Raw genomic sequence first — 15406 nt, 5'->3', positions numbered from 1 at the left:
ATATTACTAAAAACATGAACTTGAGAGGGGGTGGGGGTGGGGGGCAGATCTGGAAGGAGCTGGGACAAATAGGGGTGAATATTATCAATGTTAGGGTTCCAAATAGCAGCAGTTTCCCCCCTGCCCAACAGGGACCTCACCTTGACCTTTCAAGTCAAGGGAAACAAACTGCTGAGAAGCAGCCTGCCTTTCCTCTGACCTCCAAAGATAGATAAGCAGATTCTACCTGTTAACCAGAGATTTTAGAAGTTGTTTATCATAACAGCTTTTCTCTTAAGAGAGAAAAAGTAAACACTTCCAGACCCTAATCCCACCTGGCAGACTGAACGGAGCCAGGCTTTTCCTGCTTCCCCCCTCCCGATTTCTCCCCCAAACATTCCCCCCTTCCACACCCTAAAGCCCCCATATATAAAGTCCCAGCTCACAACCCGTGGGCGGACATCTTTCCCTGACATCTTTCCCTTCCCCAGGGAAAGGTGCCCTGTGCGAAATAAATCTGTATCCCGCTGAGAATTCCATCTGTGCCTCGGTGCCTCATCCATCCGCTTGTGCTCTCCACCACCCACTCGCTCTCTCCAACATCTCTACCTATCAATCAACATACACCATATGTATGTATGAAATGAAGAAAAGCAGGATCAGTCAACACTGGGTATAAGTCGAAGACAAGAGTTTAAAAAGAAGCTATGGGAATTTTAAGCTTTATTGGATATTCCTTTAAATATTCCAGGTCACCCAGGTAGCTGAGCTGGCAAAACAAAAGTCTGTTCAAAGCATCATCATACAACAGCATTATTCGTAAGAGACAAAAAGTAGAACCAACCCAAAAGTCCACTAACTGATACACAAAACGCCCTGGATCCATGCAATAGAATGCTATTGATTACTGATACGTAATATGACTAAATCTTGAAAACACGCTGTTAAAAAGAGCCAATCACACATACACAGAGAAAAAACACATATTTTATGATTGCATTTATTTGAAATGTCTGAAACAATCAAATCTATAGAATAAGAAAGAAATAGTAGTTGCTCAGAGTAGAGAGAGGTGAAATTTTATTCAAGGGGTAGTAAGTTTTTTCATGTGAAGAAAATCTAAATTTGGCTGCACAACTCTGGGTAATACTAAAAACTACTTAATTGCACACTTTTTAAATTTTCACTTATAGCCGGGCGTGGTGGTGCACACCTTTAATCCCAGCACTCGGGGAGGCAGAGGCAGACAGATCTCTGTGAGTTCAAGGCCAGCTGGTCTACATAGTGAGTTCCAGGACAGCTGGGGCTACAGGGAGACCCTGTCTCAAAAAGACAAAAACAAAAAACGAAACAAATAAATTTTCACTTATTAGTGTGTGCATGTGTGTGTTTGATGTGTGTGAGTGTGGGCACACATATGTTACAGCACATGTGTGGAAGGCAGAAGACAGCTTTCAGGGGTCAGCTCTCTCCCTCCACCTTGGGTGGGTTGGTTCGGGATATCAATCTCATGTTGTCAGACATGCATGGAAGCGTTTTTAACCCTTAAGCCATCTCATCAGCCCTTAATTGGCAACTTTAAGTAGGTGAATTACATGATATGTGAAATCAGTAAAGTTGCTACAAGAAGTAATACCCTAACAATTTTTGTTTGTTTGTAGGGCTTTTTAGGCAAGGTCCCATTGTAGCTCAGGCTGTTCTCCAACTCAGTATCCAAGAATGACCTTGAACTTCTGATTCTCCTGTCTCCACCTCCCACGGGCTGGGATTACAGGCATGCACCACTACACCAAGTTTACACAGTCCTCAGAGTCAAGCCCAGGGCTTCCTACATGCCAGGCAAGCACTCGACCAACCAAGCTACATCCCACACTCTTGTATTTTGGAACAGGTTCTCACACAGTTCAGGCTGGCCTTCAATTTGTGATCCTCCTAGCTCAAGTACTGGAATTATAGGCCTGCAACCCATGCCTGGCCGCTACCAATTTAAAACTTACTCCTAAAGAAAAGAAAAAGAGATATCACTGCTGAGGATACAAAGAAAGCTGTAACAGTGGATCTGGTCTTTCATTCAGACAGCAAACATGAGGAAGATGCAGGAAGAAAGCATTAACATTTTTATACTTCTTTGACTTTCTTTAGTGCTGAGAATTAAACCCGGAGAGGGGGGTGCATGCTAGGCAGGTGCTCTTCCACTGAGCTACATCTACAGACCTCTAAAATTTGATTTTTATAAAAAAAGAAGTTAGTTTACTAAAACATAATGTGGTGGCCTGGTGTTTTTACTCAGAGGACCTGGTTTCCCTGGGAGCTGAAGGTTATCCTGAACAGTGATCAGTTCTTCAAGGAGACAGGTTTGCCTTGGGGGCTCCAATGAATTGCACCATGTGACCACTGCACCAAGTAATCTAGATTACACTACCTAGATTTAATAAAACTCGCCCTTTCTAAAATGAATACGGTGCTTCAAAAATATTCCTACAGAACATTGCCTCCCTGAAGCTAGTAACTGCAGTGCATGCACAAGTGACCCCCACACACACACAAAAGTGTTGAACATGATGGTGCCCACAAGCAATCCCAGCACTTGGAATATGAAAGCAGGAGGATCAAGAGTTCAGTGACATCCTCAGCTACACAGTGAGTTGGAGGCCAGCCTGCACTACATGAAACCCTATCTCAAAACAATTAAGAACCAGCAGAACAGCAGAGCTTATATGACTGCTAAAACTTTTCTGTGGCTAACACAGATCAATTAACACTAAATATTTATTACATGAGTAAATACTATAAAAACTGTGACAGGCACAAAAGAACACTACAGAAATCTGGTAAGCAATTCTTCCCTTTTAGCAATGGTCCTGAACTTACTAGCAGCATCTTACAGGGCATCTAGAGAAACTGATCTTTATGACTAAACAATGAAATGGAAACATTTGAAGTATATACATAGACAACAGAAAAACTAAACTGCTGGGCTTGGATTTATTTTCAGATTCCCCCTCTCATTTGAAGCATGTCTTTCACAATGTGCCCTCATTCACTTAAATACATAAGGGCAGCTGTACCATGCAACGACCCTCAGAGAACTAAAACACTCAGCAACATTCAGACATAGTCCCTAACTCTGCTGATCTCTACAGTAAACTTGTTTCTTCCCAGAAACTAAAGACATTGTTTGTGACTTTGAAAAGAGCCCTTTCAAAGTCACAGGGAAGCACAACCACCAATCAACACCCAACAGTGACAAACAGGGAATGGGGCCCAATTTAAAGACTAAGTGGGGTGGAGGTGGGGGTTAGAACAAGAAAGTTAACCTTAAAAGCAGCCAAAGGGGCGCACAGAGTCAACTTGAGAGAAGCCCTGGGCTATAACTGCAGGTGAGAGACTTCCATGAGATTTCAGTCCTACAAACCAGAATCAAGTATTTCTACAAAGTATGTGTAATTAAAACGACCTTCCAACAGACGTCACTGAACTGGAGGTGACTCCGGGTAGCTAAAATTTGGCAACAAATTAATTCCTTAATGACAGTTCAGAGATTCACGCAGAGACCCAGGAAAAGGTTTTGGTTGCTTCAGTGAATACTTAGAGTTTCTGGAAAGCAGTGCCAATTGCCAGGGAGGATAAAGAGCAATTCAAAAGCTGATTTGGTCATTTTTACTGACTTTTTTTTTTGGGGGGGGGGGTCTTTTTTGAGACAGGGTCTCCCTGTAGCCCCAGCTGGCCTGGAACTCGCTATGTAGACCAGGCTGGCCTTGAAGTCACAGAGGTCCGCCTGCCTCTGCCTCCCGAGTGCTAGGATTAAAGGCATGCACCACCACACCGGCTTTTACTGCCTTCTTAAGCAAGAAAGAAGGAAGGGCCTGCGTGGATGAAGCAATGCACACAACCCCTGGCAGAGTCTGGCGGAGTATCTGAGGCTTGGCTTTCTTGCAAGCCATGTCACGGGACTTCTAGAACCCCAAGGATTTTGTCTGCCTCTAGGAACAAAAAACAGCTTCCAGGAAGCAGCCGCCAGCCCTGTGTGCACCTCGCTAGCCCAGGAACCCCAGGCATCTCCTCTCCCCCACCTGGGATGCTCTGCCACCTGGACTCGTCGCGTGGCAGGACCCTCCGTAGCCATATTTCGCTAGATCCTTCTGCAGTTTCCAGCGACGAAGCAGAGCTCCTGAGAGGATCACAAGGTTTTGCAGCAGGAGCAGCTTTCTTCCGGAAATCCTGCTGCCCTGCTGAGGTGGCTGCCTCCCGCAGCCCCGCCTCCAGCTCCTCCCCGCCTCTGAGCCGCAGCTCCCAAAGCTGTCAAGTGCAGCCACCACCTGGACCTGAGCTCCCAGGGAGGAAGCAAAGACTGACCAGGTTTTCTTTCCGTGCCCTGATATGACTTAGTACAGAGTTGTAACTCGGAGACCGGCACACCTTGTCTCTTATCTCTCCCTGGCCTTTTTTTCAAATTAGGTTTTTCTTCCTTAATGTCCAGCAGTTACTCCCCAAAGGAACCTAAAATGCTCCGCTGCTGCTTCTTACTTGAATTCCTTTCCAAACTAAACAACGTAAAATTGATGTAAGTATGTTTGCACTTATTTCCAGATTGCAGGCATAGGTGGGCACAATTAATAGGGGAGGAACCCTTAGCACCCACTTCTACCCTTCGTGCTCCTGGTGCCTAGACAAATCTCAGACACCCTGGCTAAGGAAGCATACCATCTCACCACATCTACTCTACTGCTCTTAACTGTGAAAAATTACTGTTTATGCCCAGCGTGGTGGCACACACCTTTAGTCCCAGCACTTGGGAGGCAGAGGCAGGTGGATCTTTTGTGAGTTCGAGGCCAGCCTAGTCTGCATAGTGAGTTCCAGGACAGCTGGGGCTACAAGGAGACCCTGTCTCAAAAAAGACAAAAAAAAAAATACCGTTTATTCATTTTCTCCTGTATTCATTGTCTAATTGCTGCCTCACTGTTCCTATTATGTAGTAAACAACTTGAAGGCAGGAGTAATGTTTCTCCAGCTCTCAAAGCAGTACCTAGCAGATTGGTTTCTGATACATAGGCAAGATTAACTGAACAGATGACTGAAAGCTGAAGCGATGCACCCAGCTCATGGGTACTCTGGGTACTCTGGGTACTTTTCTGTTACTGTGATAAAAGGCAACATGGTGGGGAGTGGGTGTTAATTCGGCTTACAATCAGGCTGCAGTCCATTATTGTGGGGAAGTCAAGGCAGGAACTTAAAGCATCTCATCCAGGTCAAGAGCAGAATAAACACATGGATCCTTGCTTGGTAGCTTTCTCTTCTCAGTACTATTCAGGACCCCCTGCCTAGGAAACGGTGCTGCCCACAATGGGCTGTCTTCCTATATCAAATAAAGATCAAGACGGTCCTCTCCAGATTGCCCACAGGCCAGCTTGATCTAGGTAACTCCTAATAAGACCCTCTTACCAGCTGTTCTAGGTTGTGTCAAGTTGACATAACCAGCACAGATACCAAAGTTAAAATTAAAATGCAGGCCTATTAACTCTCACTCTAATGTACTTTGTAACCCAGAATCCTTAGATTCAACTGAAGCTAGCTAGCAATACACCTAATCTGAGATTTTCCAATTAAAATGTAATCCTAACAGGTTTGTGTTAGTCCATTTTCTGTTGTAATATCAAAATACTTGAGGATGGCTGCTTTATAAAGAAATACCATTTATTTAATTCAGTTTTGGAGCTTAAGTTTCATGATCAGGCAGTTGTACCTATTTGGCCTTGTGGTGATTTGAATGAGAATGACCTCCATAAACCCCAAGTATTTGGACATTTTTGTCCCCAGTGGGAGGTGCTGTTTTGGGGGGTCTTAGAAGGTATGGCTGGAGGAAGCACATCACTGGGGGAGGAGAGTTCTTAAGCCTTGTCAAATCTAGATTCACCCTCTGTTTCCTGTGCCTGCTTGAATATCTAAGAGCTTAGCTTCTGCTCCTCTTCCAGCTACCTCTGCTGCCCCATGCCTCCCCATCTTGATGGACTAACTCTTACCCCTTTGTAACTGTAAGTGCAAATAAACTCGTCCTTTTATAAGTTCCCTTGGTCATGGTGTTTCTATCACAGCAACAGAAGAGTAACTAATACAGGCCTGCAGGGAGGTCCTCATGGAGATGACATCACAAGGATGGAAGCATGTGTGGAAGAATTCACATGGTGAGACAAAAGTCCAAGGAGAACCAGAGATCAGGCTCACTCCTTTACAGCAACCAACTATTATGGGAGCTAATCCACCCCAAGAGATTGGTATTTATCTCTTCCCATAACCTAATTAATTATTGCCTATGAGACCACATCTTGAATGTTTGCTCAGAATTGCCACACTGGTAACTAAGCTTCAAATGCAAGATCCTTTGCATGACATTCTTGAGTTATATCCAAACTGAAGCAATATTCAATATACTGGGGGACTAGCATAAGTCTGAGAGATCTGCTACCAGTTCAGAATTATATCATTCCTCTAAATGTGTGTTTCAGGAGAAGATGAGAAAACGGAGGCTAAAGTAAGGATTGACCATGTTAAGGTATGGAAGCTTTTTGGTACCCCTTTATTACTATGAATGGTACATCATGGAAACAGGGTTATTCTGGTCTCAGGAATGCTTTCTCACAGTTACAATTTGGATGTCAAATGTCCCACAAAAGGCCATGTGATTAGGTCTTACCACTGGTCTGGGTGCCATTAGGAGAGGTAGAACCTTTAGTTAGTGGAGCCTCCTCAGAGGAAGCTAGATTGCTGGGAAGCATACCCTTAAAGAAAATATTGGAACCCTAGCCTCCTCCTCTCTGCTTCCAAAGCCACAACAAAATGAGCACCATTGTGCTCTGTCTCCTCACAGATCCCGCATACCATGAACTGAGACCTCTGAAACTCTGCACCAAACAAGCTTTGCTCCTTTTGAATTTACTTCCCTCACGTATTTGTTACAGTAATGGAAAATTGACTAATACAGTCACTACAATTCAGCCCCTACTAACCATTATCTAATTAATTGGTTCTATACTTTTCATGAACTCCAGTAAGTCTCAGTATAATGTTTAAGTGTCATCATTGTCGTTTCTTGTAAACAGGTTTGAATAAGAGGACAATCTAAGAAAAAAATGCAAAAATTTTAGGAACACCAGTAAATACGAAAAAGAACAGAACCATTTTTATTCAAATGTGCTCCTAATATATACTTTCAGATTATTAGAAACATAATCAAAATCTGGAGCTTTGAAAATGTTGTTCCTTAAAAACAGTATAAAATTAAATCATTGTATATAGGGTAAGAAATTAAGACAATGACACAGAAACTGTTTCTAAAAGAACAGTTACCATTGAATGTGTATTTGATAATCAAATATTAACTTTGTTAAATGAAACCCAATGACAAATTGTTAGTTTGGCCCTTCAATCTCATCAAAACTGATGCAGATTGCAAAGCACCATTTAGAGCAATTATTAAAAACAACCCAGGGCTACGAAGTAATTGCGTTGGTGGAGTACTTACCTAGTGTGTATAAAGCCCTGGGTTCCATCCTCAGCACTGCATAAGCCAGGTGTGCAGATGCACATCTGTAATTCCAGCACTCAGGAGGTGAAGGCAGGAAGATCATAAACTCAAGGTTAAGGTACTTTACTTTGTCGTCGCCCCCCGCCCCCTTTGGCACAGTTGTGACGTTGGCTGCTATTGGGAGTTCCTAATATGGCTCTACTCTTAGGTCTGGACTCCACATCTTCCCTGTGTCCTTTCAGGTAAGTAGATGTTACCTTCAAGCAGCAATATGTTATAATGACTCTAACCTATTGCTGATGCCTGTGCATTTTACCTTCTTTATTCTCCTTAATCCTGCCACCATCACTGCAAATAGTCCCTTCATTAAAACAATTTCTCATTTAAGCAGATGATACCATCGGTTTTCTGTCAAGGAATCCTTTTCCTGCACTTCTAATACAATAGTCACTCTCTCCAAATAAATGTGTGCCTTAGTTTCTTTTTTTTATCTCTGTGATAAAACACTAAGCACAACCAACCTGGGGAGGAAAGGGTTTATTTAGCTTACAAGCACAGTTCATCATCAAGGGAAGCCAAGGCAGGAATTTGGAACACAGAACATGGAGAAGCTGCTTACTGGCTTGCTCCCCTGGCCTGTACTCAGCCTGCTTTCTTATACAATACAGGGCACCTGCCCAGGGTGGCACCACCCACAGTGGGCTGGGATCTCCCGTATCACTCAACAATCAGGAAAATGCCCCACAGACTTGGCCACAGGCCAATCTAATAAAGAAAATTCTTCAGTTGAGGTACCTTCTAACTAGGTGTGACAAGTTAACTAAAGCCATCCAGCACAATGTGGTAAGAAAAAAAACTGAAGATGATTGGTTTGAAAGGATGCCAAAATCATAAGCCTATTTTGGATGACTATGCATCTCCATCATGAAAAGTCATGAATGCTAGGATTTAAAACACATCACATTTACATAAACACACATACACTGAGAATTTTTTACTGGTGAAGCCTATGTTGACTTGCAGGGGATTCAGAAATAATAAGGATATGTATAGTTTCAATTTAACAATGAATATACAAAATAGTGATGATATAGAGTAATAAAATTATTAATATATATTGGTTTTGTTTATGTTTTTTGAGACTAGCTCTCAGTAATGCCTCAGTAATTGCCCAGAACTCACTATGTGGCCCAGGCCAACCTTGAATTCATGGAAATCCTGCAGCCTCAGGCTCCAAATGCTGGGATTACAAGCAACCCTATTTAAAAAGTCAACAGAAAGCTGGGCATGGTGGCGTGGAGGCAGAGGCAGGCGGATCTCTGTGGCCACCTGGTGGCCAGGCTGGTCTACATAGTGAGTTCAAGGTCAGCTGGGGCTACAGGGAGACCCTGTCTCAAAAAGACCAAAAAAAAATAGTCAACAGAAATGAAGAGATACTCCATCCAAGATATACAGAAAGAATTTCAACATTAGTCATTAAGGAAATGCAGGTCAAACCCACAATAAACTACTAGAATACTCTTGCTAGAACAGCTAAAATAAAAACAGACTGCATCATACTAAATGTTGACAAGACTGTGGGGCATTTACATATTGCTGCTAGATGTGATTAATAGTAAAGCACAAGAAAAGTTCCAGTCTCTTAAAAGTCAAATATACACCTACCATATGATCCAACCATCATATGTAGACATTTAGCTGTTTATATTCATTCTGCATAAATTATCACCACTACCTTAGTATGATGTTCCAATATATACTTATTATCCAGTTTCACTCAAAAGTCAAAGCACAGTTTAGATGTGACTTTTCTTTTTAGGACTCAAGAAGCTTGTTGAGGCTCAGGTGGGGAAGGGTTCACATCCAAGACCACGTGGCTAATATAGATAGTTCCTCACAGGCATGCTCAGAGGTTTGTCTTCCAGGTGATTCTGGATCTTGTCAAGGTGACAGTGAGGGTTAACCACCACACCAACATGGGCACGTGCCTTCCTTGGGGCCAACAAAGGACACAGTATCTCCTAGCAGGACAGACTTAACAAGCTTGTTTAATGTAATGATGTGCGTAAGTATGTTCATCAACTTTTCTCCATCTTATTAGGAGAGACTTAACAATTTTGTTTAATGTAATGATAGGCTGAACTTCCAGACCAGCCACAGTCATGCATCAATCAAGGTCGATCTTTTCTCTACATATATTTTTGGGTCTTTCAGGTAGACCCACTGAAGGGATACTCCATTTGCCACACCACACCCTGTGTCCTTGTTCAGCATGGAAGAAGCCAGATGGGTCTGCATCCAGATTCCAAATGGCAAATTGGATTACCGCTTCAGGAAAAAAATAATAAAAATAAAGAGTAAAAATTAGTTTTAAAATAAAGACCCCCAAAAGAAAAATGACCAGTTTCTCAACTAAAAGCTAGAAAATTCCTTGGGTCTGCAGTGAGCTTATCTCTAAGACTGAAGATGCCAGAACCATAAAAAGGAGGTATTCGTACTGTTTTTATGTAAATCAAACCTGCAGAGCTAGAAAAATGCAAGGGAGCTACTGTTACAGGAATAATTAGAAGCCGGGCGTGGTGGCACATGCCCTTAATCCCAGCACTCGCAAGGCAGAGGCAGGTGGATCTCTGTGAGTTCAAGACCAGCCTGGTGTACATAATGAGTTCCAGGACAGCTGGGGCTACAGGGAGACCCTGTCTCAAAAAGACCGAAAAGCTAACAACTGTCCATAACTCCGGTTCCAGGGGATTCAAAAGCCTCTTCTACCCTCCGTGGGCATTGCACAACACGGGTGCAGTTACCTACATGCAGGTATGACACTCATATACATAATGCCCTTTGTTCTGGCACACATAGTCTATTTTAATTCTCAAGACACGGGTGCAGTTACCTACATGCAGGCAATACATGCATACACATAAAATATTTTAAAAAATAAATAACATTTTTAAAAAAGAAGAAGAATGCATCATGTTCATTTCAATATATATGAAGTTGCTGAAAATGTAAACTAATCTAGTGTCAAAAAGTAGATCAGTGGCTGGGGGAAAAAAAATGGAAGTGGAGGAGGAAATAGATGATCAAAGAAATTCTGAAAGAAACCTTTGAAGCAGCTTCCTCCGTTTAATAGGCTCATTATGCTGGTATGATAATATTCCACAGATAATCATGTGGCAAAACATCAAACTGTGTGCACTAAGTATGTGCAGCTTAATTTTCCAAAACACTACTAAATTATACCTCAATAAATCCTGTTTTTAAATATATTTTTTAAGGCGCTGAGATAGCTCAGCAGTTAAAGAGCATAGGCTGCCCTTCCAGAGAACCCATGATTGGGTGACCCACAACTGCCTATAACTTTAGCTCCAGGAGAATCTGACACTTCTGGCCTCTGAAGATACCTGCACTCACCTGCAATACCCAAACACAGACATGCATGCCTACACATAATTAAAAATAAAAAAAATGGGCTGCAGAGATGACTCAACGGTTAAGAACACTGGCTGTTCTTGTAGAAGACCTGGGTTCAAATCCCGGCACCCACATGGCAGCTAACAACTGTCGATAACTCCAGTTCCAGGGGATCCGACAAGCCTTCTCTATTCTCTGCACTTATGCGCAGGCAATACACACATACACATAAAATAAAAATTATAAATTTTTTAAAAAATTTAAAAATCTTGAGATTCTGATATTGTGGCACTTGGAGGAGAGAAGTTGGTCCTCTAAGGGGCTCTAAGGGGCTCTGGGACTGAAGCTGAGATCACAAGATCCAGGCCCTTTCCTACCTACTCTTCCCTCCCCCACCTTTCCCTCCCTGGCTGGATGAGTCCTACAGCCTGGGTGAAGGAGCACTTCTTGGCAGCTATGAGAACCATGGCTATGCCAACAGTGGATGCAATGCCTATAAAGAAGAAAATGAGAGGCCCACAGAAAGTCTGAGAAGCAAAGTCACTGCTATAAAATCACTTTCCATTGAAATAGGCCATGAAATTAAAAATCAAAATAAACTCTTAGCTGAAATGGATTCACAATTTGATTCTACAACTGGATTCCTAGGAAAAACTATGGGAAGACTGAAGGCTTTGTCCAGAGGGAGCCAAAAAGATTACTGTGCTATATGATTCTATTTTCATTGTTTGTCTTTTTGTCATTTATTGGATTATTAAACTGAGGTGATACAAGTAAGTGTGAGTTTGGAATTTGTTCCAGCTAATGGCTTGGGGCACCACTTTGATAACCAGCATCCCAATATTCCTGATGGCCTTTGCATTGAAGATTACTGAATTTTTCTTGTTTTAGAAATCATATTAGATCATCTAGTGGTTTTTTAATACTGTTCCTTATTGACTCATTTAAATCTCTGTTTCAGGAATATTGAGATTGCCTAAAGTCAGTGTGGCTTTGCCAATTTTTTCCCAGTATTTTACTATCAGATTAAATAGCAATACAACCCCCCCTGTTCTTTTCTGAAGTGAATGGGACAGCAGCAATGGAATGCCTGGAGAGCCTGAGACTGGGCGCTTAAAATACTGATAGAAAGCTCCTTTTTCTTTCCTGGGTGTTACATGTGTGAGGATGGGCTCTCCTTCCTTAGCTAGTACAGTTGTAGGCCTCTTTCTTTCTTCTCTCTTTCTCTTCTGTCTTTTTGAAACATGGTCTCCCTGTAGCCCCAGCTAACCTTGAACTCACAGATATCCGCCTTGCCTCTGCCTCCCAAGTGCTGGGATTAAAGGCATGTGCCACCACACCTGGCTATAGTCCTGTTTCTTATTCCCTATAGTTCTCTTAATAAGTTTTGACTATGTGAATTCTTTGTATGAGGACCTCCTTTAATAAAAATATTGACATTTCTTCTGGGGCCTGATCTCATGTATGTCAACTATTGTTTTATATTAACAATAAATTATGTTGGCTTGCTTTGTAATAGTTTTATGATTTTTAGCTATTTAGGTAGGCCATTTGATTATAATTTGTGATAAACTAATATGAATTAAGTAATTGCTAAGTTCTGTGTAGAAGTCAAATGTTCAAGCAATTGCCTCTGCTTTACTACGTGTTCAAAACAGATACTGAAAACACTCAGGCATCGAGCTCAGAGTTGAGAGGACTGCTGTGCTGTGCCACTGCGCTTACTTAGAGAGAGCAAAACACAAAGGTGGATTTGAGTAAAACAGAACTACTAAGGCACTGTAAAACATTCTTCATTGCTCTTATTTTGGAACTTGCCTCCTTATAGATTCAAAAATAAATTTTTATGGAACTATAAAAACAGTTTAAAACCTAATAAGTTTCTTTTTTTTTGAGACAGTGTCTCCCTATAGCCTTAACTGACCTAGAACTTGCTATGCAGACCTGGGGGACCTTTATCTTACAGAGATCCTCCTGCCTCTGCCTCCTGAGTCCTGGGATTAAAGGTGTGCATCACCATGACCATCGGTTTCTTGAAAATATTTTTAGACATAACATCTACTTTAAACAAAGGCAACCCCCTAAAGTAATTTCTTCTCAATTATTTACTATTAAATAAAACTGATGTCATGAAAAATAAAAATAAATATTCAGGATAGGCTCTATGAATGAGTTAACATTTAGATGGACTTTATGAATAGAAAAATATTTTGATATATAAAGATAGATGCAAGGGCATTCCCTGCACAGAAAGATTAATTCATTAATGTGCTATTTTTTCAACACGTATTAACATCTACATCCCCAAGTACTACTGAACTTGAAGACCTTTTCAATTGCCCTTACCAAATTGTCAGACTGGGCTTAATAAATTGGATATTGCAAAGGAAACACAAAACTCAAATTTTAGTTGCCATTTTCCTGGTGTTTCTAGTAATCAGCTAATTCAAACAGTCCTTTCCCCACTGTAAGAATAAGGTATTACTTTAAAAGCAGCAAGTTATGCAAATAAATGCAATGTAAATCAGCATGCTATTGTATATATGTGAACAACTAACACATGGTAAATAATTCCATCACTGTTATCTTGCATTAAAAAAAACTGAATAAATATCTTAACTACCTTGAGATTCTATGTATTATTTTGAAAAATTATAGATTATGGGCAGAGTAACTATGTGATATGTTACCCTAACTTTTTTAAATTTTAAGATGTACTTATTTTTATTTTATGTGTATTAGTGTTTTGCCTGCATGTACATACTGGAACCCTTGGAGTTATGGAGGGTGTTAACCATCATGTGGGTGCTAGGAACCAAACGCAGATCCTCTGCAAGAGTAGCCAGAGTTCTTAATCACTGAGCCCCTGCCCTAATTTCTAAGAATGCTGAATATTATTAATTACTATGCCAATCAACAATGTCTGAACCTGTTCTGTCCTAGGCAAACTGGGATAGTCAGTCATTCTAGTCACTGGGAAGTTTGTTTTATTTTAAAACTACATGTACAGATTCCTGCAGTTCATCTGAGAATTACTGACTCTGAATTACTAGTGTGATATTTTTTGGAACACTTTGGACTCTAAGATATCATTAAAGGTTCTTTGAGATGCAGCCTTGTCATGCTCCCCCCGCCCCCACTTATATATGCTGACCCTGAGAAAAACTTCCCAGAAGTTTTGCTTCAGTGATGCTGGTCTTTTATTAAGCAGCTGATTTTTTAGTACCAGCTAATCACAGCTGATTCTTCAGCCCCAGCCAACCAGAACCCACAGATTCTTAATTCAAAATTTCACATGAACAGTCCTGATAGTCTCTGCTTCCCTTTGAAGCTTCACAAGCCAAATCTAAAATTTTATATTTAGTAGAGGAATTTTGAATATAGACTGAAAATTAAATTGTATAAGACAATTATTAAGTTATATGTAATGATTATGTTATGAGAGTTTCTTAATTTTAGGAGCTAGTGCAATGTGTCATTTTATCTGTATCTTTCAATTGAGTCAGGGAACACATACATACCATTAAAGCTGGTAGTGGGTATACGTGTCCACTATTCTATTCCTCCAAATGTGTTTATGTTTGAAATGTCTCATAATAAAATGCTGAGAAGAAAAGGCTATTAGAGAAACTATTCATGTTTATAGGTAAGACAATATTATTGTTAAAAAACTGTGACCAAAAAGATGTGCACTCAAATCACTACTTTAAAAATATCCTACCTGAAATTCCTCTTCTGGGAATGTTTTCCTAAGAAACAATGAAGTGTCAGGCTGGAGGGTAGCTCATCAATAGAGGGCTTGCCTGTCCTAGTTTGTTTCTTTATTGCTGTGACAAAACACTCTGACCACTACCAACTTGGGGAGGAAAGGGTTTATTTATCTTACATCTCCTGGGTCACAATTCATCAAGGAGCCCAAGGTAGGAATTCAGGGCAGGAACCTGAAGGTAGGAGCTGGAGCACAGGCCATGGAGGAACGCTGCTTACTACCTTGCTCCCTGGCCCCAACTCAGCCTGTTTTCTTATGCAACACAGGCCCACCTGCCCAGGGGTGGCACCACCCACAGTGGGCTGGGCCCTCCCACATCACTCAACCATCAAAAAGATGCCCCATGGACATGGCCACAGGCCAGTCCAATGAAGGAAATTCCCTAATTGAGGCTCCCTCAACCCAGGTGAGTCAAGTTGACACTAAAGCTGTTCAGCGCAACTGACCCCTTGTCAACTTGACACACAAACACATCATTATTAAACCATAACCTCCAATTCTTGTCCCCAAGATATAATGTTAACATTAATATCACAAGACAGTAGAACCTTAAAATCCCCACAGTCCTTTAAAAACCCAAACACCTAAAAGTCCATAGTCTCTTTTAAAAGTCTCTTAACTGTGGGTGGGCTTCTGTAAAATCCAAAAGAAGTACTGTCTTATTTCAAAGGGAAGAATTGGGCACACCTAAGCAAAACCAAAGTCCAGCAAAGTAGCTCAAA

General features: G+C 41.3%; 1 protein-coding gene and 1 pseudogene across 4 annotated transcripts in view; one reads left to right on the top strand and one right to left on the bottom strand.

Annotated features, from left to right (window-relative positions):
- The window catches only part of Galk2 (galactokinase 2), a 152409-nt gene extending 148195 nt beyond the window's left edge, over positions 1 to 4214 (bottom strand). For all 4 annotated transcript variants that reach the window (XM_008831791.2, XM_008831793.2, XM_008831794.2 and 1 more), the window contains exon 1: positions 4053 to 4214. In XM_008831791.2, the coding sequence (XP_008830013.1) occupies positions 4053 to 4105 (53 nt within the window). In that variant the 5' untranslated portion in view covers positions 4106 to 4214. The remainder of the gene's footprint in view (positions 1 to 4052) is intronic.
- Positions 4215 to 7693: 3479 nt separating this feature from the next.
- On the top strand, positions 7694 to 11683 carry LOC103733062 (annotated as a pseudogene).
- The last annotated feature ends 3723 nt before the right edge of the window (positions 11684 to 15406 follow it).

The sequence above is a fragment of the Nannospalax galili genome, unplaced genomic scaffold (assembly GCF_000622305.1).
Source record: "Nannospalax galili isolate Female #2095 unplaced genomic scaffold, S.galili_v1.0 scaffold735, whole genome shotgun sequence".
NCBI classification, from domain to species: Eukaryota; Metazoa; Chordata; class Mammalia; order Rodentia; family Spalacidae; genus Nannospalax; species Nannospalax galili.
The sequence above is the reverse complement of the archived record's forward strand: the minus strand, read 5'-3'. Positions and strand labels throughout refer to the sequence as shown.